This window comes from Engraulis encrasicolus, chromosome 15 (assembly GCF_034702125.1).
Source record: "Engraulis encrasicolus isolate BLACKSEA-1 chromosome 15, IST_EnEncr_1.0, whole genome shotgun sequence".
In the NCBI taxonomy this organism is placed as follows: Eukaryota; Metazoa; Chordata; class Actinopteri; order Clupeiformes; family Engraulidae; genus Engraulis; species Engraulis encrasicolus.
Window position 1 is genome coordinate 5,670,208 of NC_085871.1, and position 25,544 is coordinate 5,695,751.

Consider the following 25,544-nt stretch of genomic DNA (forward strand, 5'->3'; position numbering starts at 1 on the left):
ATAAAAAAAACAGATGAAAACGAATATTCTTAAATAAATAAATAAAAAATGCGTGGAAATATGATTCAAATATGATTTATATTCGCCCACAACAAATTGTTATTAATTGTTATTAAATAAATGCGATAAAATAAATATGAACTTGAGAAAATGCCTTAGGTAGCCTACAGAGCAAATGTTAACCCGCCTGCAAGAAGTACCTCTTTATAATAATAACAAAACAGAACAAAAAATCTTAGGAGAGTAGCACAGTAGGCTAGGGCATAGGGGGCGTTCACCACATGTAGTCTGCTTGCATACTTGCAGACTAGATTCTACTGAAGGACTGTGGCAAAAAAAATAAAAAAAATCTCTCTCGGCCCCACCTTTACATTTCCTTTCTCATGTCTTGGCTTGAACTGGCATGCCAAAGATGTCACTGGCGTAGATAAACGTGTTCCCCGTGTGTAAATAGACCTATAGGCATATAGTTTAGAATGGTTGTTGAACTTTATTTCCCTCGGTCTCGGTAGAGCTAGCCTCGTTGTTTGCCCGTTGCGCATTGTTTTAACTCATCACTCGTAAACTACGAAAATGAGTGAAGAAGAGGATAACATTTCGGCGATGGATGAGACAGATCTTGAGGGCGGGACGGAGATTCCGATGGGTTTACTAGACGACGTTGGACTTGGTGAGTTTGGCTTCCTTCTGATAGGTCCAAAATAATTGGGTTGATTAATTCATAAAGCATAATCCCCATATGGCGATACAAATCCTATCGCAGCAGGCACGTGAGAAATGAAAATGGCAGCACATCACTGGTCATCCAACGCACGTTTGATCTGTTGCGTTTCAGAGATTCAACAACTTTGAGCTGACAGCATAATCTGACTCTGAGCAGACTTTCAAAATGTTATCTCACCACAAGGACAAGAATAGCCCACGGTGCCCAACATAGTCTATTCACACTGTCACTCACTGCAATGATTGGATTGTATCCTTTCGATTGTTTGACTGCTCAAGAAGAGATAGGCTCTACTTGTCAAGGTTCACAGCCCACCTTTCGTTTCAAACGGCGATGCATGTGTTTAAACTTGTGTCATCATTACAACATAGCACATTTTTTTAAACTGCCAAGTGGTTAGACCAGTCTGTCAGAAGTCTGACACACTGCAGACAGCGCAGGCATGCTTTGCCTTTAAATTAGAATCCCCAATGGTGGTTTACAGCTATTTCCAAGGCGTTGCCATAGGCCAGTGGTTCCCAACCTTTTTCTTAAGGGACCCATGTTTTTACTATTGTAAGCTTTGGTGACCCAACCACGCGAGCGCCCGCACGAGACGGAGTCACAAGATGCCCTCTGTTTCCTGCGAAAACTAATTTTAGTTATTTTATTCCTCAATTCGTCTTTGGTCAAATATAGAATAAATGTTTAATGTAGCACTTACAATTTGTTGCTTCTATGCATTTATTAGTTAAATGCTTTGTCTTTTATTAAACATGGGCTATATATATTTAAAATGAAACCCCTTAAAATCAAGAGGGCTCCGCGACCCCCTGTGGATCTTTGGCGACCCATAAGGTGGGTCCCGACCCATAGGTTGGGAACCACTGCCATAGGCTATGAACAAAACAAAACAGCAGCCGCGTCTGATTGAGTTGGTTTGACCATAAGCCCATTTAGCCCATGTTTTCCCACATGGACTACACTCTAATTGACACTTTGCAGAATGCTGGAAGAATACAAATTATTAGACTATTAGGCCTACCTAACACTTAACTCACTTACGTATTGAGGCTACTTGTTTACCTACTCACTCACTTACTTACTTACGTTATTTACTTATTTATTTATCTGTTTATTTACAGTAACTGACTGAACTTGATTTTGCATTCACAGTTTATTCTGAGAATTATCTGCCATCTTACAGAGAAGGCCAATCGGTGCCCAAAGTGGAAGAGGTCAGTCCCCTCCTCTCTCTAGAGTTTCCTGCTCTTTACTGTAGTGGCCAAGTGTATAGTACTTAAACATGTATTACTGTACTGACACACACACACACACACACACACACACACACACACACACACACACACACACACATGATCATATTCTCTCTCTCTCTCTCTCTCTCTCTCTCTCTCTCTCTCTCTCTCTCTCTCTCTCTCTCTCTCTCTCTTCCTCTACTACTTCTACTGCACAAATGTGAATGTGCTTACACGAATGCACATGCGCAGACGCACACACACACACACGCCTCTCTTTCTTTCTCTCTCTCTCTCTCTCTCTCTCTCTCTCTCTCTCTCTCTCTCTCTCTCTCTCTCTCTCTCTCTCTCTCTCTCTCTCTCTCTCTCTCTCTCTATCTATCTCTCTCTCTCTCTCTCTCCTACTACTAGTACTACTGCGTGCAAACCTCTACACACACACACACACACACACACACACACACACACACACACACACACACACACACACACACACACACACACACACACACACACACGTCACACACACACAACTTACATTGACAGAAAAAAAGAAGAAGCAAATGACACCGCCACCACAGTGTTTGAAGTGTGTCCCTGCATTCAATGAAGTGTAAGCCCATGCAAACAATCTGTAAAGCTCAAGTTCACGGAAAAAAAAGTTGGGTGGGTCAGTTTTTCCCAGAGTGAACTCATCACTCTGTTTTCCGCGTTAGCCAGGGATTGCAGTTGGGCAGTGATGTGAGACTGAACTGGGTGGGAGAGCACCAGACACACATACGGGCTGAGCTCAGTTCTATTCTGTTCTGTTGGACTGCTATGTACGAGACCATGGATGAGGATATAGAGTTTGACGAGGCCGAGCTCCCTGACATCTTTGACTTTTGCCCGCAGACGGAATTCAATCAGAACCCAGACTCGCTCTTCTTCAACGATGGTGAGCGTCGCATCGACTTTGTGCTGGTGTACGAGGACGAGAGCAAGAAGGACTTTGAGAAGAGGCACACGCTCATGCGGCGAAAAGTGAGTGCAAGTGAATGGGGCGAATGTTCATTGTCCACCTGTTGCTGAGGAATATTCGGTCTATGCAAAGATATAAGTCCTATTGAGCAAAACATGTTCTTTCCATTTATGTATTTACATGTAATAATACTAAATAAATACTCACTCTCATGTGAGGAAAAGGAAGTGCAGTAAATGCTCTGAACTTTACCTTGTTACAGTGTAATTTACACTTAATAAAATGTAATATGAAGCACTTACACTGCATGTAACCCACAAAACACAGCCTTTCATGGTGTACTGTACATTGTAATAGGGACACACATTTAGTCCTTGATTGAGACTGCTTGTGTTGTGGAGTCCTTAGGGTTTTTTATATTATATTAATTATACTGACACTTGTATCCAAAGTGACTTAGTGCGATTTTCAGGGTACTGGTTACAGCCCCCAGAGCGATGTAGGCTTAAGTTCCTTTCCTTGCCATGCATAGAGGTGAAGGGAGAGGTAAGGGTGGGATTCAAACCTGTAACCCACTGAATTTAAGACCACCTCCCTAACCATTTGCCCACAGCTGCTCCAGATTACAGTCAAAGAAATTATGTTTTCATTTTGTGAGATGAGAATGGAGTTTATTAATGTGCTTTCTGCTTTTGATGGACGATGGTAGTTCAGATCAGATTTGGAAATGTAACTTACAAACTGTAGTCCTTAGCTTGTGTGTTTCAGATGTGTTTTTTGATGAATAATCAAGTTCAGGTTGGATTTTTAAATGCTATATAGTGTGATGAAACAAAGGAGACACGTTGGAATGTAAAGAAATCCTGTCTGTGTTGAAATGTTCACAACGCCCCTTTAGCAGATCTCTGAGGAGATCTTTCCCAACAGATGTTTGGGTGTAGAGCCAGGCAGCTTACATCCTCTAATTATGAGATCACAATTGTGCTCTGGACGCGATAATGGCTGTTTCTTCTCCCAAGCAGTGGAGTGGGTGTTTTAGCTACATTTTGGCCACTCTATTTGACTTCTATACAAGGTTCCATGTTATATCCTGTTTGAGAGAGTATGTTGTTTTTGCCAATAGGATGTTGCCTGCCAAGTATATCCGCACTCTAATGTTGGGCAAAGTGTTTCCTCCAGGATGTCTTTGAAGGTGCAGGGGGCATGACCAAGCAGTCAGAGGCATTCTGAGGATATTTAGGGAAAAGAAAAGTCCTTAACATAGTGATTGAAATCAAGGTGTAACTGAGTAAACTCTGAAAACAGGCCATAAAACCCGTACTCAATGACGTTTATATTCACCTTTAGCTGAATACACTGAATATGAAAACTGAAGTTGTGGGTGAAAATGAATTCCGCTTTCCCACAGTGACAAAATTTACATAGAGGATAACAATGTGTGTGTGTGTGTGTGTGTGTGTGTGTGTGTGTGTGTGTGTGTGTGTGTGTGTGTGTGTGTGTGTGTGTGTGTGTGTGTGTGTGTGTGTGTGTGTGTGTGTGTGTCTGTTTGTGCATATACTTACAGTATTTGTTTACTCTCTACAGCGGAGAAGAGAATATTTTGAAGCCAGCCTGATGAAGATGGGGATGGAGCTGGAAGCCACTAGATCTGTAAGTCACCTAACTGGCCTAAACTCTGCCCATTAGTCTCAACAATCACTGTTGTGGCCTTTTTGAAAGCTGACTAAGCAGTTTTCAATGTGCCTGACTGAGAATCTACACTGTCATGTCATTGTAGTGTATGTATCTACAGTGTCTATGTCCTCCATAAGTTGTGTCCTTTCCCTTCAAACTCCTAATACCTTTTTCCCTTCACGTTAAAACTTTTTTTTCTCTACTGTTATTTTTAAGCAATTGGATTGTGTTGCTGAAATATCTGAAGTGCACTTCAGATCACGTGGCCATATGAGTCAGTGTGTGTCATGTAACCTTGGCACATTTGTCGTCATCTTCTCTTGCCGTTGATGGGGCTCTGTGTATCTAAGAGGACTTTGTTTTATTGGCTCATGAAAGTTCCCAACAAAGTATAGCCCATAACTACATGTATGTAAATTGGAGTTATGTGTTGTGTCCGTGTTTATTCCAAAGGTCTGTTATACCTTATGGGAAAACACAAGTTGATTGGAATATCATCAGACGAACAGTGGAAGAAAATTGGAATGATGATTTTGGAATTTTAGGTGCATTTTGAACTTTAAATTTAGTTTTTTTGCATATTGTAGGCTTCATACCACCCACACAAACAATCAGTCTACAAATGGCGCAATCAAATCCAGGAGACAATGTGTTGCAAGGAGAGTGCAAATGTCATCACTTGCTGAATATGACACATTAATGAAAAGTAGACTTAAGCCCAGGCCTGTGAACATAACCCAGTATTCATAACATTATATTCATGTGCAACATTTTAATTGCACTGCTGACAGTTTGTGACTGTTTTTTTTCCTGGCATGTCTCTCTCAGGTAGTGGATGAGAAGATCAACTTTGTGAAGGTCCACATGCCCTGGGATGTGTTGTGCACATACGCTGAAGTCCTTCACATCAAGCTGCCGATTCAGCAAAATGACCTCGTCACCAAGTCCTCGCCGTTCAATTGCTTCACCAAGTATTTCTACCCCAGCGAAGACGCCATAGCCTCGGAGCCCGAGTACTTCACAGCTGCGTTTGAGAAGAACAGGTTGGAGTACTTCCACGTCAAAAACCAGGATGAGTTCTTCACACCTGCAATGAGGAGTAGAATGGTGAGTGTGCCATTTTACTGTCGTGCCAATTCTGGGGCCCCTCCCGCCCTGGGTGTCAGGAGTGTTGAAGCCCAATATGAAGCCTGTGTTATAGTTTTTCAAGTCGGATATAAGCACTAGCATTGTTAAGCAGCTGCAACTGCAAGTACTAAGTCGACTGCATCAATTGTATGAAGCACATTCCAATACTCTGACATATAGTAGCACCCAAAGTGCTTTGCATTGAATGGCTTGCATTCACCCATTCACACACACACACACACACACACACACACACACACACACACACACACACACACACACACACACACACACACACACACACACACACACACTGGTTGCAAGGCTGCCATGCAAGGCTAGTCAAGCACACCAGGGCTGTGTGTCTCGAAAGCGTAGTTGTTAGCCAGTTAGCAACTTGGGTAGTTGCCAATGGGAAATTGCATTGCAAACAACAAAGAAGCTAACATAACACAACTATGGTTTCGAGAAATGCACCCCAAGAGCGGTCCAGGGTACAGTACAGTGTCGTGCTGGAGGACACAATTGACCTAGTTAGGAGGAGCTGGACTCAAACCACCAAATCTTTGATTTTTTTGCTGAGAAACTTGCACATCATTTGTTGTGCAGCATTAGTCTGTGGGAAGTTTTGTCACAATGACTCACAAGGGACATAACTTAAAAGTGGACACATTGCAGAACTTATGTCCTGTAAAAATAAACATGTTGCAGAATTCCTTGCCTAGCCATGTCATACCCACGACATCAGCAACAGTATTTCAGTGCCCTCCTCAACTTGATTCAATGTGAGTCTAGCATGGCTGTGCAAGATAAGTTCTGCAAAAGTAAACATGTTGTAGAGTTCTAATCCTGTAAAAAGTAAACAAGGAATTATTTTGTCTGTGATGCATCCAGTCCTTGTATATTTTCAGGCTGCGGAGTTTAAGTTCTGTAGAAAGAAAACATGTTGTACAGCTGATTATTTTGTCTGTGTTGCATCCAATCCTTGTTTGTTTTCAGGCCTACTACATTCTGTGTCGAGCCACCTATGAAGAAACTATAAAAGTGAAAAAGTTTGGCATCACCAAGCTGCTGGATAGTGGCGTGTACAAGGCTGCATACCCCCTTCATGATGTAAGAGCATTTTATGTGTGTGATCTTGCGCTAGCTTTTTTTCACACTGTGACATGAAAGCTGTGAGTGAGTGAGTGTGTGTGTGTGTGTGTGTGTGTGTGTGTGTGTGTGTGTGTGTGTGTGTGTGTGTGTGTGTGTGTGTGTGTGTGTGTGTGTGTGTGTGTGTGTGTGTGTGTGTGTGTGTGTGCGCAGGTGTGTGTGTGTGTGTCAGGGCTTAACACTAACACACGCCAGGTAGCCAAATGCGGGTGAAAGTCGGCGTTGGCTAGTAGATACCGAAGGTTCACTAGCCATTCTGGCGGGTCCGTCACTATTCTAAATCATGAGGCACCGCATTTTGTAGTTTTTTCCCTCGGACCGTCTTTTCTACAGACGCAATGCAATGCGTTTTCGCGAGCCTACAATACCCATGAAGCACCTGTGTCACGTGTCACCTGTGTCTCACGCGCGAGAGGAATCTGATAGAGCTAGTCTTGTGCGGCAGCGAGCTACCGGTCCGGCACATCAGCGCGCGTTTTGGAAATGTCACTGAAAACCTTCACGTGAAAATAAAGTAGCGAAGTTCATCTCAACTGACCTGTTTTGGGATCTGTCATTAGTACAATGCATAGTAGTAGTGGGCATTAAAATGACCAAGGCGAGAGGAGAACACCTCAGTCTTGTGAAAGTCTTGAGACTAATCAGCGCAGCGATAAGACAAGGACACATGCGGCATTAATAATGTTCGGTTTAAATCATTTTCTGATTTGCCTGTATGTCTTCATACCTTAATATTCCTCCATGTTTCTTGTGCCGTTGTTCCCGACTGTCAAACGGGGCTTAAACAACGCGCAGTAGTAGCCTTCCAGACCGCACAAAATCATGTCCCATGTCCCTTCGCATGTGCCCATCTTGCCTTGCGTCCGTTTATGTTTTAAACAACTCAATATTAAACGGAATGAAAGGAAGTCGTAACTCCTTCTGTAGTTACCGGCCGCATATGTGTGTGCCTTCTAGTGGATAGCCTATTTTTATGAGGAAAATATTCCAGAAGATGTGTTATTCTTATTCCACATCCATGACCGAGGACATGCGAAGCTTGGCAATGACTTTGCACTATCTACTTTGCGCATCGAAAGTGCCCTTCAGATCAAAGACGGAAATATTTTGCTCTCATGTAGCTTACATTTGTGCCCTTCCACAACACTGTGCTTGGTGTTTCTGCACGGCTATGCCATTCCTCAGATAAATTAATCTGTTCTAGTTAATCTATTTATTAGGCCCTATATTATATTATATTATATTATATTATATTATATTATATTATGTTATATTATATTATATTATATTATATTATATTATGTTATATTATGTTATATTATCCTACATTACATTATTACAGCCTATTATATAATTCATTAAAGCTGCTATGATGGCGAAGAAAATTATGGCTAGTGAAAAGGCCCAATGGCTAGTGAGTCAGGAAAACCACTAGCCAAAATGGCTGGTAAGCGAAAAAGTTAGTGTAAAGCACTGGTGTGTGTGTGTGTGTGTGTGTGTGTGTGTGTGTGTGTGTGAGAGAGAGAGAGAGAGAGAGAGAGAGAGAGAGAGAGAGAGAGAGAGAGAGAGAGAGAGAGAGAGAGAGAGAGAGAGAGAGAGAGAGAGAGATACAAAGACAAAGAGAGCTTTTAGGCATTTATGTAACTTGCCATGTGTGTATGGGTTTTGGGGGGGTGTGGTCTGGGAAGTTGTTGTTGTTGAAATCCTGTGGTTTTATGACCACAAACTGGGTCTGGAGCTTGGGATATCCTGATGTCAGTCCAGCAGGGGACCAACCCACGGCTGGCAACAAACAAACAGATGTGGCTGTGATGTTGTCATTCTTTATGTACTCATCAGTGTGGTAGAGAATGACAGATGGGTTGAATGAAATATGAACATGGGTTAGTTCTGGAACATGAAAAAACAAACACTGAAAAAACACTCCCCTTCTCTGACTTAACATGTAGAGGTATGTTCCTTTGTATGAAGCTAATAATACTTACTGAATCGTTCTGGAAGGTTTTGTTGTAAGCAACTGGTCTTTTTCTGGGAGCTTGAAGGATTGTTTTTTCCTCAACTGAGGAGCTTCATCCGTTTCTGGTGGATGTAGGGAAGTTGTATCTTTGGAAACAGGAGCTGGGGCTGTTGTTCCCTCCCCCAGTTCACACTTTGACATTTGACTCCTTTGTCATATGGAGGGGGGTGTGGTCCACAGATCCATAGACATATTTACATTTACAAGTGTCTATGCACAGATCCAGCTCCTGTTAAGAGATATAGGCCTACGGTAACTGCTTGCTTTCCCTACATCCACCAGAAACTGATGACACTCATTTAGTTGCTTCCAACTAAAAACTCATTGGATAACATGACCTACCTGTAGTTGAATGAGAACCTTCACTGATTTACTATTGGGCACCATTACTGTTCTAGTACAGTTTATTCAAATGATTCAATTGAAAAGCATTTGATTCAGAGAAAGTTATTTTTAATCTTAGTAAAATCTGTCTTCCTACAAATGTAGGAACTTGTTGTGTTCAAAATAGTGCAGTAAAGGGGAAGTTGTGTTGTGTTTGAAAGGGAAATCAATATTTATTGTATGGACCACATGGTTATACTCTTCTTCTTTGTTGGGGTGTTTTCACACCTTGTACTTTTCCGCCAGTTAAGCGATCTCAGACCTGTGACTCAGCATTTTCTGTGCATATGTGAACGCTCCAAAGTGTACCCAGACTCCTAGGAAGTGAAACGTGCTGAGACCTTTATTGACGCGGTCTCAGTACGGTTCGCTTATGAGTCCTGACAAGTTGCACTTGTGACTAGGTATAATCAATTAAGGAGAGATCGAGAGGACCGGATGTGAATGAATAGGGGACTGGCACACCATAAAAGCCTAACAGGTCCAGGAAAAGCAGTCAATTATTTTTGTAGTACACTCACAATATGAACAAAAACAGAACTGAGTCATTTTGCTGTCATTTCACTTTCTGGTCCACTTACAGAGGCCTGCGTTTGGTTCACTTAAAGGGGACTAGGTGTAAATATACCCTTGAAAAGGACTGAGTTTGGATCACTTAACCCCTTACAGATTCAGCATTATACATTAGCTGTTACCAGAATGACAATGACCCAGTTAAAATGTATTACTAAAGGCCCCGTGCACTGTCATAGTAGTGTAGTACTATAGTAGTTAACTTTGAATATTACAGCGTGCCACAGGAGGTACGGCGTGCATTAAGGGAACTTCGGTGTGAAAATACCTAGTTATAAAATTAGTTATATAGTGACCAAAATACTGAACTGTAATAATGAAAATGTGCTGTTTCCTGTTTCCCACCTGGTGTGATGTGGGGGCTAGAGTCTGGGGAGAGGAGAGGAAGTTCCAGCTGACACTGAACACCATGTTAGTTACATAACATACTCGGGGGCTGAGAACCTAATTCAAAGAAGAGGGGCTTACAAAACTCTTGCTTTAGAACACTACCCTACGTACTGTATATCAGATGTGTACACTAATGAATACTGAATGACAATGTGACATAATACCAAATGGGTACTCCACGTGGGAATGTCTGAAAGTCATCCATATTACGTGGTGGAATACCCTCACATACCCTCATCCTATCAGTAATTGTTCAATAATTGTTCAATAATTCTATCTAACTATTTTATAATATCTATCATCTCTTTATCTATGGGCATTTTCATACCTAGTCCCCTTTAAGTGAACTAAACTCAGTCCTCTTTGTTCATATTGTGAGTGTATTAAATAATGAACTCGCTGATTATTCTGGTCCTGTTAGACTTTTATGGTGTGTCACTCTTCTTTTTTATCACACTCGGTCCTCTAGAGCCCTCCTTAAGTGATTACAGCTAGTCGCAAGTGTAACTTGTCAGAACTCATAAGCGAACCGAACTGACACCACGTAAACCAAAGTCTCAGTGTGGTTCGCTTCCGAGGGGTTTGGGTACGCTTTGGAACGTTCACATATGCGTCAAAATGCTGAGTCACTACTCTGAGTTCGCTTAGGTGGCTGAAAGGGACCAGGTGTGAAACCGCTGTAAGTGGACCAAAAAGTGAACCAACAGTAAAAGGACTCAGTTCTGCTTTTGTTCATATTGTGAGTGCATTACAAAAAGAAACGGTTGATCTTTCTGGTCATGTTAGGCTTTTATGGTGTGCGAGTCATCTTTTTGATCACACCAGGTCATCTAGAGCTAAAACCTTGTCACAACTTGTCAGGACTTATAAGCGCACCGACTGAGACTACGTCAATAAAGGTCTCAGTACGGTTCACTTCCAAAGGGTCTGAGTACACTTTGGAGCGTTCACATATGTGCAGAACGTGTTGAGTCACAGGTCTGAGTTCTGAGGCTGAAAGGGACCAGGTTTGAAAACCCTACATATGATAGGTACACAAGTATCTTGTTTTCTGAAAACGTACACACCAATGGTCTTGTGCTTCTTCTGATTCACAGTGCAAATTCAATGTGAAATCCCAAGAGGAAGGATATGCCAACGAGAGGTATCTGCTATACTCTGAGTGGGCCCATCCAAAAAACTTCTACAAGATGCAGCCTCTCGACCTCATCAGGTGTGTGTGTGTGTGTGTGTGTGTGTGTGTGTGTGTGTGTGTGTGTGTGTGTGTGTATGTGCTGTGTGCGTGCGTGTGCGTGTGCACGTGCGTATGTGCGTGCGAGCGTGCGAGAGAGATGTTGCTTATGTACTGTGTGTGTGGTTCATTCAATCTACCCCCCCCCCCCCCCCCAACATGCCCTATACTTGATTGTTATGGTGCATCACCCCCCAATACAAGGTTGGTTCATGCGCATGTCTTGAAATGTGAAACAATACCTGTGTGTGTGTGTGTGTGTGTGTGTGTGTGTGTGTGTGTGTGTGTGTGTGTGTGTGTGTGTGTGTGTGTGTGTGTGTGTGTGTGTGTGTGTGTGTGTGTGTGTGTGTGTGTGTGTGTGTGTCCTCTAGCAGGAAACTGCACTGTACCCTGGACTGCTCCTGGTGTGCTTGACTAGCCTTGCATGGCAGCCTTGCAACCAATGTGTGTGTGTGTGTGTGTGTGTGTGTGTGTGTGTGTGTGTGTGTGTGTGTGTGTGTGTGTGTGTGTGTGTGTGTGTGTGTGTGTGTGTGTGTGTGTGTGTGTGTGTGTGAGAGAGAGTGCGTGTGTGAGTGCGTGTGTGAGTGCATGTGCACGTCTGTGTGCGCGTCTGTGTGCCTGTGTCTGTGTCTCCTTGTCTGTGTCTGTTCTTGCATTCGTGTCGGCAAATGTGTTTGCATCAGCTCGTGCAACAGAGTAATCAACGTGTGCACCAATGTCATTTAATGGCACATCACGTCCTCTCTGCAGAAAGTATTATGGGGAGAAAATAGGCATCTACTTCGCCTGGCTGGGCTTCTACACCTTCATGCTGACACTGGCTGCCATCGTGGGCCTCTGCTGTTTCATATTCGGATATAAGACACGAGAAACAAGCACATGGAGGTAATGAATTAATCTAGATTATTCATCTCCACTGACAGTCAACAGTCAACCAGAAAAAAGTTTCTTAATAGGCGCTCCACCGTCCTCACATACTGTTTTTTGGTAGTGATTTGCCACACAGTTTTGACGTAAATGTATTTTCAATTTTCACCATGATCTCTTTCATGTTGCCCCTTCCAGTATTCACAAAGTTTTGCGACTTGCACTTTGCAGTATGAAATACATTTCCAATGATACATGAATCTATCTTCTGTAAAACTATCATCTTAAAAATAATAGTAATACTGTAAATATGATCTTTAGAAAATTTTAAACCCCTTGCTACAGTAGCCTTTGCATTAACATACTGTACAAAATGCTCTTGCCAGAGCTGGGCTGGGGGAGGAAAAGGGCCCGGGCATTTTTGGCCTAACGGGGCCCCTCATAAATAGAGGCACAGAACTGGCTCACTGGTGGCCCCCGCACCCTCGTGGGCCCATTTTTAGATTTTTTTTTTTACCTTTCTGAAAATAGGGGCCCACGAGGGTGTAGGCACCGGGAAATGCCTGCTATGCCAGATGGCCAGTCCAGTGATACACTGAACCAGAGTGAACAGTTTTATTTGCATACTGGCAGAAATGCAACTGTATAGAGATATGCAAAATCATTAGCACAAGAGTGTTGTGTTTTTTCACTGGTTCACTGTTCTCCGAATGCACAAATGGGAATGTTATTATTCTCATGTTATTATGAGTTGTTATTATTCTCACTTGCCCTTTACTAAATATGACCTATTTACACCAAGTTAATGATTACATTAGTATGTTCAAACACTCAGTAAGTATAACAAACATTGAAGTGGCCAGTTCGGTTCCAGTGTACAATATCAGCTGCACAAAGAGATTTTCCTGCCATACCTTACACAGCCATTCCAGTCAGACAGCTTTGTGTAAGGTAGTGAAAATGGTAATTATCTGCAAGGTATTAAACCTGACCAGAGGAGGTTTACAGGCCCTGTCACATTTCATAAGGACATGCTGCCCGAAATGTCATATTCATAAAGAGAAACAGGAGCCTAGTGTTGTGGACTATATTTTTGCTGTTTCACTTACTTTACTTTATCCAACACCCATTTGAGACAGATGTGTGTATGTTCTTAATTTGAATTATTTCATATAATCAGCAATCAAAGTAAGATAGTCACATTACTGTGCCTCATTGTTTTTCGACAGTAAAGAGGTGTGTGACCCAGAGATTGGTGGGAGGATCTTCATGTGCCCGAGGTGTGATAAAGACTGCACCTACTGGCGCCTCAACAGCACCTGCGAGACCTCAAAAGTGTGTACCGTACAGCTGCACTCTTGCACAGTACCCAAGTGTGCTTGTAGACCTCAGGCAAAATCACATGACTATGAGTCAGCGTCTTTCATCCCCACACTGCTGCTGAGTTCAAATGAGTGTGCTCTTCAACACACTGAATCACACTAAACATACTTGAGCCACACACTCTATTTAACAGAGTTTGCTTTTTCAATACTGTTGGGGGAAAACAAGTGTACACAACACACTAAAACATACAAAGCCTACTTCATTTACACTATTTGAACATATTCTTTATTTATCTATATATATCCATGTGTGATTGCTGTTACATACTTTGATTAGGTACCTAATGTAATGGGAACTGTGACATAAAGTGTATCTTATACCGGGAAATTAACCTTCTGAATCTGTTTTAGGACCTTTGTGTATTTGACAACTATGGGACATTGGTGTTTGCTGTATTCATGGCAATTTGGGGTAAGTAATGTACAACGGATTCCGTAAGAACGAGCATGGCTATGAGTTGTCCAAACATTTACTTTATTAAATATTTAATTTACTTAACATAGTAGTAACTTCCCAGGGGTGCATTTCTTGAAACCATATTTGCTAACCATGTTGGCTACTTTTTTGTTTGCAATGCAATTTCCCATTGACAACTACCCAAGTTGTTAACTGGCTAACAACTACGCTTTGGAGAAACACACCCCAGAAGGTTTTTACAGTTTTAATTCAACACTAAGATAGTAGGAGGAACACTTGGAGTAACAGGAGTGTTAAAAACGACCTTGTAAGTTTTGATGTAACAATGCTAAGTGGCATCCTTCCCTGTCATCACCTGCAAACACGTCCTAATCTGTGATGGGAAACCAATGGGGGGAGACAAAGGGGTGAGTTGCCCCGGGGGTGTTGGAGGGGTTGGTGGTTCAGAATTGTGTCCCCATTACATTGTTATATATTGAGTGGTGGGGCTGGGGGGCTTTCAGATGTTTTTGTCCCAGGCTCAGCCAAAGCTGTCAGCAGGCCTGAAGGTGTGCATCTGGTTTCTTTCAGTGACCGTGTTTCTGGAGTTCTGGAAACGCTATCAGGCCGAGCTGGAGTACGAGTGGGACACGGTGGAGTTCCTGGAGCAGGAGGAGCAGCCCAGGCCAGAGTACGAGGCCAAGTGCATCTACGACAGGAAGAATCCGGTCACTGGGGTAGGCTACATATGCAGGGGAAAAAAAATGTTCAGCTCAGACTTTCCACAGGGCAGACTGCAGTTAGGAACTGGAAACAGCTGAAAAAAAGTTAAATAGGCCAAATGCTGCATGTTTTTTTTTTTTTTACAGTGGGCACGTGTGCCGTTTAATAACCTCATGTTCATAATACTTGTAATAATATGTCCACTTTAAAACAGTGTTTAAGTACACACAACAGAGATGTTGGGGCGTTCTCAGTTTCAAAATGAAGCCATCTTAGACTGTAATTAGTTGGGATTCTGCTATTCAGAGTTAATCTGATGGTTTATACTTCATGCAATTATTCAAACTTCTTTTTAGCATTAATGGTGTTAGGACTGTTGTAACTTATTGGAGAAATGATGGACTGCTTTACTCCTTTGACCAGGAAGAAGAGAAAGTGCCTTACACTGCCTGTGGGAAATGTATGAGAATTGGATGTGGAATTGGAACAGTTGTATTCTGGGTAAAGATTCAGTTATTTCATATTACTTACCTGTTGTACTGTTGCACAGATACATTCTGCGTGAGTACATATGCTTTGACATGCCTTATCTTAATATATATATACAAATATGAAGAGACTTATCTCTCTGTATTTCATATTTTACTGTGTTTCTTTATTTCTGCATGATTATTACATTGTATTTGTATTTATATTGTACTACAGTGTATTAATATTTAAATACCGAAGTTGCCATCATAGTTGTTATGATAGTATTGGATGACAAAAGACCAACAAAGGTCGGCGTCTGCGCCTGAACTTAATACTCGTGTATTGCTTGGTGCGTGCACTCCCAAAAAGTAGTAATCACTCAAGATAATGGAAAAAAGGAGGCGCACACAAGACTTGTGTGAAAAAGTGTATTGAAGCCGAAATTAAACAACAGAAGTCTAAGGTTAACTGGAGAAACAGACGTTTCGGAGCTAGTCCATTCTCAATGTCTCCAGTAGGAGAAACAGACGTTTCGGAGCTAGTCCATTCTCAATGTCTCCAGTAGCTACTGGACTGGACTGGACGACTTCTGTTGTTTAATTTCGGCTTCAATACACTTTTTCACACAAGTCTTGTGTGCGCCTCCTTTTTCCATTTTCTTGGTTGATAGTATTGGATTCATAAAGACTATGTTCTAAAATCAAAAGTTTGGAAATGAAAAAGTTTGGAGTTTGGAATGAGCAACCTGTGGAATTTTACACCAGCGATCACCTAATTTTTTTTCCCTGAAGTGTGGAAAAACAAGACACCATGAAATGTTCTCATAGTTTCACAGTTCAGTAGAGATGGGCTTACCATATCTGAGCTACCAATAGACCATTAACAAAGCCCAAACCCTCTCTTGAAAGTAGACCGGTGCGTAGCGGTACTCAGCTTACACCCAGTGCGTAGTACCGGTAAGAGAAAAGGGGTGGTCAAAAACCATATTCGAAAAAAAAGTAGGGCCTAAGGTGTACTATTTAAGTAGAAAACACACAGACTATGTCATTTGAGACAAGTTTCCTATGAAGAGAATAGGGTTAGAGTATAATTTATTGATCCCAAGGGAAATTAATAGTGAATAGCTAAAAGTAGCCCAAAATAGTCATGCAGCGATGTAGATCTGTAGTGCATGTGTCTATTTTATTTGTGCTCTTTCTGACGTTGGCATTGGAAGGGTGGCTGTTGCTAGGAACATCCTCGAGAAAAAAATGTGCACTACTTCTGCGATCATTTGTTTTTATTACAGCAATGCAGAGACACCACGTTCTTTTATTTCTGTGTTACCAATAGATCATCCTGATCATCGCGTCGGTGGTGGCGGTGATCGTGTACCGGCTGGCCGTCTTCTTCACCTTCTCGCGGCGTCTGCGCGAGGACATCAAGGGCCTGGAGCCCATCAAGGAGTATGTGACGCCGCAGCTGGCCACCACCGTCACGGCCTCCATCATCAGCTTCGTCATCATCATGATCCTCAACAACCTCTACGAGAGGGTCGCCATCTGGATCACCGACTTTGGTATGTGTTTGTCAAACAGCTTGTCTGTGTGAAGAAGTATGAAGTAATGGGCACATCCCTTAAACAATTGTCATCTTGAGATTTATTTGATGAAAACCCAAGGCCTTGTTTTATTGTATGTCGAAATGTTGTGCTGCTTTTCATCAAATAAATCACAGCACGGGAGCTTGTATGATGTGGGGATATTTTTCTCTTTTTTATTCCAAATAATTGTGCCAATGTGACCTTCATCATGGGAAGAGGGCTGTGGTCTGCGGGTCCATTCGCCATCTAAATCACTGATATTGTTGTATTCAAGTCTGAGTTTATAGTCCTTTGAACATTATTATAAAAATACAGTTGCAAGGGATATGTTTGGTATACTCACGTTTCCATTACATTACAATTAGCTGTCACCTCTATCCAAAGGAACAGTTATTCAGGTACAGGGTATTGGTTACAGTCCACAAAGCGATGTGGCTGTAGCCCCATAATGCACGCTGTTCCATCAGTGGAAGACTGTAATAGTCATTGAAATGTTAACTACCATAGTACTACACTACTACGTACTACGACATAACACAGGGCTTCTACGTACGGTAGTGATGAACTATGACTGGGTCATTGCCATTAAGCTCATTCATAACGCGGTGTCTTAATGGGTTCCAGTGTGCTGCTCAAGAGCACGTCAGTCTTTCACATTCTTCACACTGATAAGGGATTCAAACCGTCAACCTTTTGACCGTTTTCAAGACCCACTCCCACAGCATGCTGCTTGTGATTACCAATACAAAGACAATACAACAACAAGACCCAAGGAGGCACATAAATAGCAGGAAGTAGTGACAACACACAAACCTACAGTAAATGGAAACATGCTTTGGTTTACAAAGACTTGCAGAAGTTGGTGCAGTTTGCTCTTCGTGTGTGTGTGTGAAATAGTTTTTGTCTGCTGGGCTCAGGTTTCAATGTCCTAAGCGTGGGTGCAGGTCAGGGTTCACTCCTCTCCATTTTCATTATTTGGAGTGTGGGAGGTGAATGAAGTACAGCTGTAGGGGTCGGAGGTTCATAGATGATTGTCTGCACAAGGAAATAAGGCTGAGGTAGCAGAATACAGGCGGGGATCCCAGATCCAGAAAGTAACTCGCTATTGTAATCCTGCGTCGTACTCCCTTTTTCTTTGCATATAACACACGTGATTACTGTACACCAGTGGTTCCTAAACTGGGGGTCTGGACCCCTAGGGGGTCGCGGAGGTCCTGCAAGGGGGTCTCAGAGAGATGGAAATACTTGCATAAAACCTATACAATTATATACATGTCGATGAATGAAACATTCAGCAATATTAGTGGACAAAAAAGTGTTGCATTTGGAATAGGACTGGGGGGGTGCGAAAATACTTGTAGATCCAAAAGGGTCCCAGCAGAAAAAGTCTGGGGACCACCGCTGTACATCAAGTTTTTGATGGGCCCTTCTCTTAATAGTGAAAGCCGTGAAAGCCCACCTGGGAAACTCCAACTCCCATTGTCATTGTGACGTAGCACTCCACAGCACACAAATGTTCACTGCACACTGCACACAATGAAATTTCATTTTATGCCTCACCCGTGCGTCCGTGCGGTGGGACGGTGCCATGCTCAGGGTACCTCAGTCATGGAGGAGGATGGGGGAGAGCACTGGTTAATTACTCCCTCCACCTACCTGGACTTGTAGTCCAAAGTTTGCCGGTTCGACTTCTGACCCGCTAGGTTGGTGGGGGGAGTAATTAACCAGTGCTCTCCCCCATCCTCCTCCATGACTGAGGTAACGTCCTGCAGCACTGCTCCCTTGGGGCGCCACTGAGGACTGCCCCCTTGCACTTGTGTGCGTTAGAGTGCTGTGTTACAATGACAATGGGAGTTGGAGTTTCCCAATGGGGCTTTCACGGCTTTCTCATGGAGTTGTTTGGCTGTTCTCAGCAGGAAATGTGTGTGGTCTCCACTTTCACACACTTAGTTTCTCTTTCAGACTTCCCCCCTTACTATGATGCCACCTCAAAAAAACAGTCACACGATCTGTAGTTATTACAGTTATTACAATGCAACTGCTTTATACCACTTCTTAAATATTACTGATTCTATAATGGCATAATTGAGTTCTCTATGTTCAATTCTATGTCTAATGTGATGCACTGTGAAGTACGAATAATGTAATATCGCACAGTAACTGTTCAATCTTTCCATCGCTGTGCAACCCAGAACTCCCGAGGACGAGGACAGACTATGAGAACAGCCTGACGCTGAAGATGTTCCTCTTCCAGTTTGTCAACTACTACTCGTCCTGTATCTACGTGGCCTTCTTCAAGGGCAAGGTGGTGGGCTACCCTGGACAGCCAGTCTATTGGCTAGGGCTCTATCGAAACGAGGAGGTAAGAAAAAGGACACACTTCTCTCAGACACCATTTTGGGTTGAGAACACTATGTGCTCTGTGTAAAATACACTATGTACAGTAGTTGTTTGCCCCATAAATCCTTTGTGATGATGCAAGTATTTGGGTATTTTTGTAAGAATGCGTTTGAAAATCGGCTTATGTTGTCCCTAAAACAAATACAGCCCTTGCTGTTTTTTGTAAGACTGTGCTCACAGAGATATCTGCATGTTTTTTCTCCAACTATCAAATAAGGTCTGTCTGACTCTGCAGTGCATGCTTGTCTGTCTCTGTCTGTCTGTCTACCTGATCTTTTGTTTACATAAGTTTTAGTGTGGTCCTGGTGGATGTAATGTTAGGGTAATTCGACTTTGTTACTGAATATTCTATCTGGATGGATTTTAGTGTTCTCTGTAACATTGACATTTTTCTGTGTATGATCTGCCTGCCTGCCTGGCTGTCTGTTTTTTGTTCTGATTATAATCTTTTATATTTCCGTATTAGTGTGATCCTGGTGGATGTCTTATTGAATTGACCACTCAGCTGAGCGTGATTATGGGAGGCAAGGCCATCTGGAATAACATACAGGAAGTTCTGTTTCCGTGAGTGCTGTTGACTTCGCATGAACTACCACACACTGACCAAATCTCCCGCACATCTAAACACTGTCACAGTCTCACCCACATCAGCTGTGAAAGTCTAGATAAGTGTTGTTACTTTATGGTGCTGGTAAGACCTATGCAGATATTTTTAAACACAGACATTTTTTAATCTGTTTATGTGTTAACACGACATGTGGATAAAAACAAAAACTCCATTGTGACATATGCATTTTAGTCCCCTAACTGGGATATTTTGAAATGAGCATTCTAAAACTAAAAGAGTCCAACACCAATGCGTTTTCAAAAATATCCACATAGGTGTAAACAGCTTCTTAGTTTACAGAAAATACATGAGATACATGATCGTTCTATGTGTTCGACTTGAGAAATTGAGGAACTTAATTTTGCAAGGAGTATATCAACCAACAGACTTGGGCATTTATCAAACCCAGACAACATTGCCGTTTTCACTGATGACATTCTGTCACCATATGAGGAGAGATAGTTTAGAAAAACTTACTTTTACCTTCTTTACTTAAGCCCTTGGCTCCTCTTGGGGGCATAGGCCGTTGACCATTGCTGCAGTATAGAAATAGTGTATTGGTAATATTATGCATGGTTTCCACTTTCCACATCATATTAACATGTTACAGTTCTTTAGTTAAAGCATTGAATACAATACTGGTAGAAAATGTATGTTTCTTTGCATATGCCAAGATGAACAAGATATGCCACCATCGACAACAGTATAGACTATGCACACTGTGAAACTTAAAGTACAGGCCACACATTCTGTTTTGTTTTGTGCTTCCTCTTTTGCCTCTTTAGAGAATAACAATACAATGTTTTACACATTTCATTACCCATTATGGCTACAGAAATTGTACTAATGAATAGTCATACTTCATCTCTATACAAGCTACAAGTAGTACAATTCTTTGAGGAAAAAAAAAAGATAATGTTCTAAGTGAGCTTGGCTTGTGTCTCTTCAGGTGGGTGAAAAATGTGATTTTCCGCTACTGCAACAAAGTCAAGGCAGAGAAGATCATTCCTCGATGGGAGCAGGACTATCAGCTGCAGCCAATAGGAAAGCTGGGCCTGTTCTATGAATACCTGGAAATGGGTGAGTGAGACATTAACCACACACTGAATGAAGGAAAATGAGACTCACATAATCAGTCAGGAGCGGGCAGCAGTGGCCTAGTGGTTAGGGACTTAAGATCAGAGGGTTGCAGGTTCAAATCTCACCATTACCTCTCCCTAGACCTCTAGCCATGGCTGAAGCGCCCTCGAGCAAGGCATCGGACCCCACATTAACTGTAACCAATACCCTGTACCTAAATAGCTGTAAGTCGCTTTGGATAAGGAGCGTCCACTAAGTGCAATGTTGTGTCATGTAATAAAGTCAGAGACAACACTACATAGGGATAATGATTCCTATTTGCCACTGTGATCACACAGCACATACAACACATTCCTGGTTTTCCTGCTTTTGTGACAGGAGAAGAGGGAGGAGAGGGCTAGTCCCTCAATCCTGCCACCTGCCTCTCAGTTTGGGGAACTGAACCTGTGAACCTTTTACTGTTAGCCCATAACTGCAACTGGGTCATAAGAAAAAAAAATTCCTCTTCCCTCCTATTTATAATATATACAATGTGTTAAAATAACAAAAGTTTCACTACATCTATTCCATGAGATCAGGTTGCTTTAGAGTAGCGGTTCCAACATTTTCCAACCTGCGGCCCATTTGAAGTTATCACAAATGTTCGGAGGCCCAATGAACAATACAAATCAAATAAATAGTCAACAGTAACACAGTAATCAATAGTGAAAATGGCGTCAGGGCCCTCTTGGACTACCTTTGTGGCCCACAGTTTGTGAATCGCTGCTTTAGCGCAAAAAGCCAGCCATACTTTCTGTACTTATCTGTGCTGTGCTGTGATGAGTTTGCTCTTGTGTGTTTTGTTGCTAGTGATCCAGTTTGGCTTCGTGACTCTCTTCGTGGCCTCGTTTCCTCTGGCTCCTCTGCTGGCCCTGGTGAATAACCTGCTGGAGATCAGGGTGGATGCCTGGAAGATGACCACACAATTCCGCCGGATTGTGCCAGAAAAGGCCCAGGACATCGGAGCATGGCAACCAATTCTTCAGGGCGTTGCCATCTTGGCTGTCGCCAGCAATGTGAGAAGTTTGACAGTATATTAATAAGTGCAGATATACAGTGGTGGAAGGTATACAGTATTTCTGCTAGTGAACTTAAAAGGTGGTTTCACAAACTAGCGTGTCTACAAACTGTATCTGTCTGGTAATTGGTGCACTCATTAGCTGTACAGTATGTCAACCTTCAGTAAAGAAAAAAACACACACATTCGTCTCTATATTTTGGGTGCAGGACTAGCAAAGTCACATGAAAATTGTGGGAAAAAAATGATAAATTAAGTCAGCACACCAGGCTCCCGTTTCTTTTTGGGCATCATGCCCTTCATCACACATGTCTGATGAAGGGCATGATGTCCGAAACGTCATATTAATGAAAAGAAATGGGAGCCTGCTGTGCTGTCTTTATTCTCTATGTCAACCTTCCTATCAGCTGGCTCAGAACATGTCAAGATCAAGTATGGGGCAAAGTTTTGACTTGCTGTGGCTGATATCTTCACATCTTCAGATTCACTAGTGTTGTTTATACAACCCTTCATTATCAGAAGTTGCCTACTCTTCATTCTTACATTTTGCTCTGTGTTTCCCTTGTAGGCAGCCATAATTGCTTTCACATCAGATATGATCCCACGCCTGGTTTACTACTGGTCCTTCTCTATAACGCCGTACACAGAGAGCTCCACTCAGACCATGTCAGGCTACATCAACAACACCCTCTCCATTTTTAACGTCAGTGATTTCACAGAAGTCAGCCGGCCTCGTGATGATGTGATTCCGTACTGGTTTGACAACAGCACCACCTGCAGGCATGAAGCATTATGACCACATGAACAGAATGCAACTCATTTCCCCCAACTCATGTCTTTTTCCCTGTCCTCTGATACAGAGTCTTGTTCTTGACGTGGTTACAATCAGTTTTATATTGGACATTCCTTTAACATTCAAAATACAAATGTGATGTACAGTATCTGAAACCAAACCAACTTTGAATTACAAATTGTTAACAAGGCTTGTTTTCCCCATATACATCACATTTGTAGTGTTTCAAGGTCAAATAAATGCCCTAAATAAATTACTTACAGTAATACAAGTCGACTATAAGGCACGAAGTGGGAGAGTAGGGGAAGGGACATGAGTTTTAGGAAATGTTTTGCAATGTGCCCAATTGTGTGTGTGTGTGTGTGTGTGTGTGTGTGTGTGTGTGTGTGTGTGTGTGTGTGTGTGTGTGTGTGTGTGTGTGTGTGTGTGTGTGTGTGTGTGTGTGTGTGTGTGTGTGTGTGTGTCCATTTGCCTGTGGGGATTCTCAGATTCAGATCATGATACGAGATATTCAGAGAAAATGAGGCTGTATGGCATTGTATGATATTCAGTCATTTCTGTTGAGTTCAAGATATTTGTTTGAGTGTCTGAAGGACAGAGGTATTACTTTGTGCCTTCCTTGTAAAGCTCTTAGACAATAACTTGAAAATCAGTGGTACACGCACAATTTATGTATTTGATTTAAAGAAAAATTCTGTAATCACCTTAGCAGCTGAATGTATCAGACAAAGGAATGATTGTGTATAAGTAAGCATACTGTACAGTATGCTAGGAACATTGTTGACAATGCTTTTACATTTAAAATGTTTTTATTTTCTCTATACTATGTTTATTCATTTCAGGTATCGAGATTTCAGATACCCTCCGGGACACCCGAAAGAGTATGACCACAACATTTACTACTGGCACGTCATCGCTGCCAAACTAGCCTTCATCATAGTTGTGGAGGTAAGACTCTGTAATGTTTATAACTATATTTTTCTTCTCGTCAATGCTCAGTTTTGGTTATTTGAATCACATCAAGAAATGGATCACTAAAGAACAAGTTTGAACATCTTAACGATGATTCAAACTAGAACTTTTTAGCCCATAGAAAAAAAGATATTTAAAAAAACTTCCTTAAAATGGCTATACAAACTGTATAAAATCTTATATAGAATGTGACATACAGTGTATGCACTCATATACATCCTTTATACAGTGTTAATACGTATGTTGCAGACAGTATGGAGAATGCATATGTCTGCCTTATGAAGAACAGAGCACTTTTATAATATGTGTTTCAATAAGAATTGTCTAGTCCATATAGGAATAATTTAGTAAATTCTGTATATAACTTTTTTCTGTTATTGAGTGACTTTATGTGTTTAAACCTTCTCTCTATAGCACATAGTGTACCTGACCAAGTTCATGCTGTCCTACGCCATCCCTGACGTGCCTTACAAGGTGAAGGAGCAGATCAAGCGGGAGAAGTACCTGACTCAGGTGCTGCTCCACGAGGCCAACCTCAAGCTGGCCACCCAGAGGGTCAAGCCCATCGTGGACAAGATCAAATGCAACTTGGACAATGAGGAACTGGACCTGCCCTTGTGAGAAGAAAAAAAATCAGTGCATTATTTTTACGAGATTGCAGTGATATCATGTCTAAATCACTGCATTGTGCCTTTTTTGCAGTATGCAAACTCCATTTTGCGGGGGGGTTTTTGGTGTTGGTGTTTACAAATCACAGAAATCACTGCCTAAAACTACGCCAAGACAGTCATTATGTAAAACTGCAATTTTTATAATGCAGTACAAGCAGGTTTTTTCCCCGTAAGGTTGTACCTTTTGTTTGCAGTATGTGCCACAAAACCAACTGAAGATTGTGGGGATATCGTGAGAAAATGAACTGATGTACTGGTGACATTCCCTCCATAAGTGTGATATTCACTTAACTTTCCTGGGAAATAATGCTCTCTTTCAAGTGAATTTCATGGATGCAATTAGACCAGTAGGATGTTAACTGTTCTAACAAAACCTGCGACTCTTGAACTGAAGTGCCATACCAGCACCTGCTGCTGCAGTAAGATGGGCCAAATGTAAAAAAAAGAGAAAGATCATCTGTATAACTACAGGAGTTGGAAAATGAGTACATTTTGCCCCTAAAAAAGTGAAAGTTCCTTTTACGTACTCCTTTGATGTAAAGATGACGTTACCTGTGGTACTGTTGATGATGCTTGATTATTCGCTGGCCAGGTTATGCAAGAATGCACATTGAGACAGTATGTCTCTGGACTGCACTTAGAAAAAGCTGAAAAAACGTTGAGAATTAGAAGACAATCAATGCAGAATACAGTTTTTTAACCACTGTGTAAATCATTGTAATGGACAGGTTTTTTTAACCAATGTGTATATCATTGTAATGGATAAACATACCACTTTTATATTTAAAAAAGCTCAAAAGATTTTCTGTTTTTATTAACCTGGAATTTGGTCGACTAATTCCACGCTGTGGCTAGTCCAGCTGTGGTAGATTTAGATCAAGTTACACTTGCCCCCTCAAGGGTCATCTACAGTCAATTTCTAGGCTACATCTTGGCCAGAACTTTGACAAAACTGCACAGTTTTACAGAATAATCAGTGTTACCAACACTCAGGTAAATATGTGGTAGCACTTCAGCACTTCATGGATATATTTTCTATTGTCTGGCAGAACACATTCTCGATTAAT

The 25,544-nt window shown here is 41.8% G+C and overlaps 1 protein-coding gene across 1 annotated transcript; it reads left to right on the forward strand.

Moving 5' to 3' along the window:
• The first annotated feature begins 349 nt into the window (after positions 1–349).
• ano6 (anoctamin 6) lies at positions 350–24,928 on the forward strand. The gene is made up of 20 exons (XM_063216868.1): positions 350–670; positions 1,880–1,941; positions 2,857–2,985; positions 4,508–4,573; positions 5,426–5,704; positions 6,725–6,838; positions 11,339–11,454; positions 12,223–12,357; positions 13,569–13,674; positions 14,076–14,136; positions 14,713–14,858; positions 15,268–15,345; positions 16,648–16,873; positions 19,090–19,259; positions 19,764–19,861; positions 20,854–20,984; positions 21,834–22,039; positions 22,610–22,821; positions 23,677–23,782; positions 24,221–24,928. Exons 1-20 carry the CDS (start codon positions 574–576, stop codon positions 24,425–24,427), a joined length of 2,745 nt encoding a protein of 914 aa, XP_063072938.1. The 5' UTR covers positions 350–573; the 3' UTR covers positions 24,428–24,928.
• The last annotated feature ends 616 nt before the right edge of the window (positions 24,929–25,544 follow it).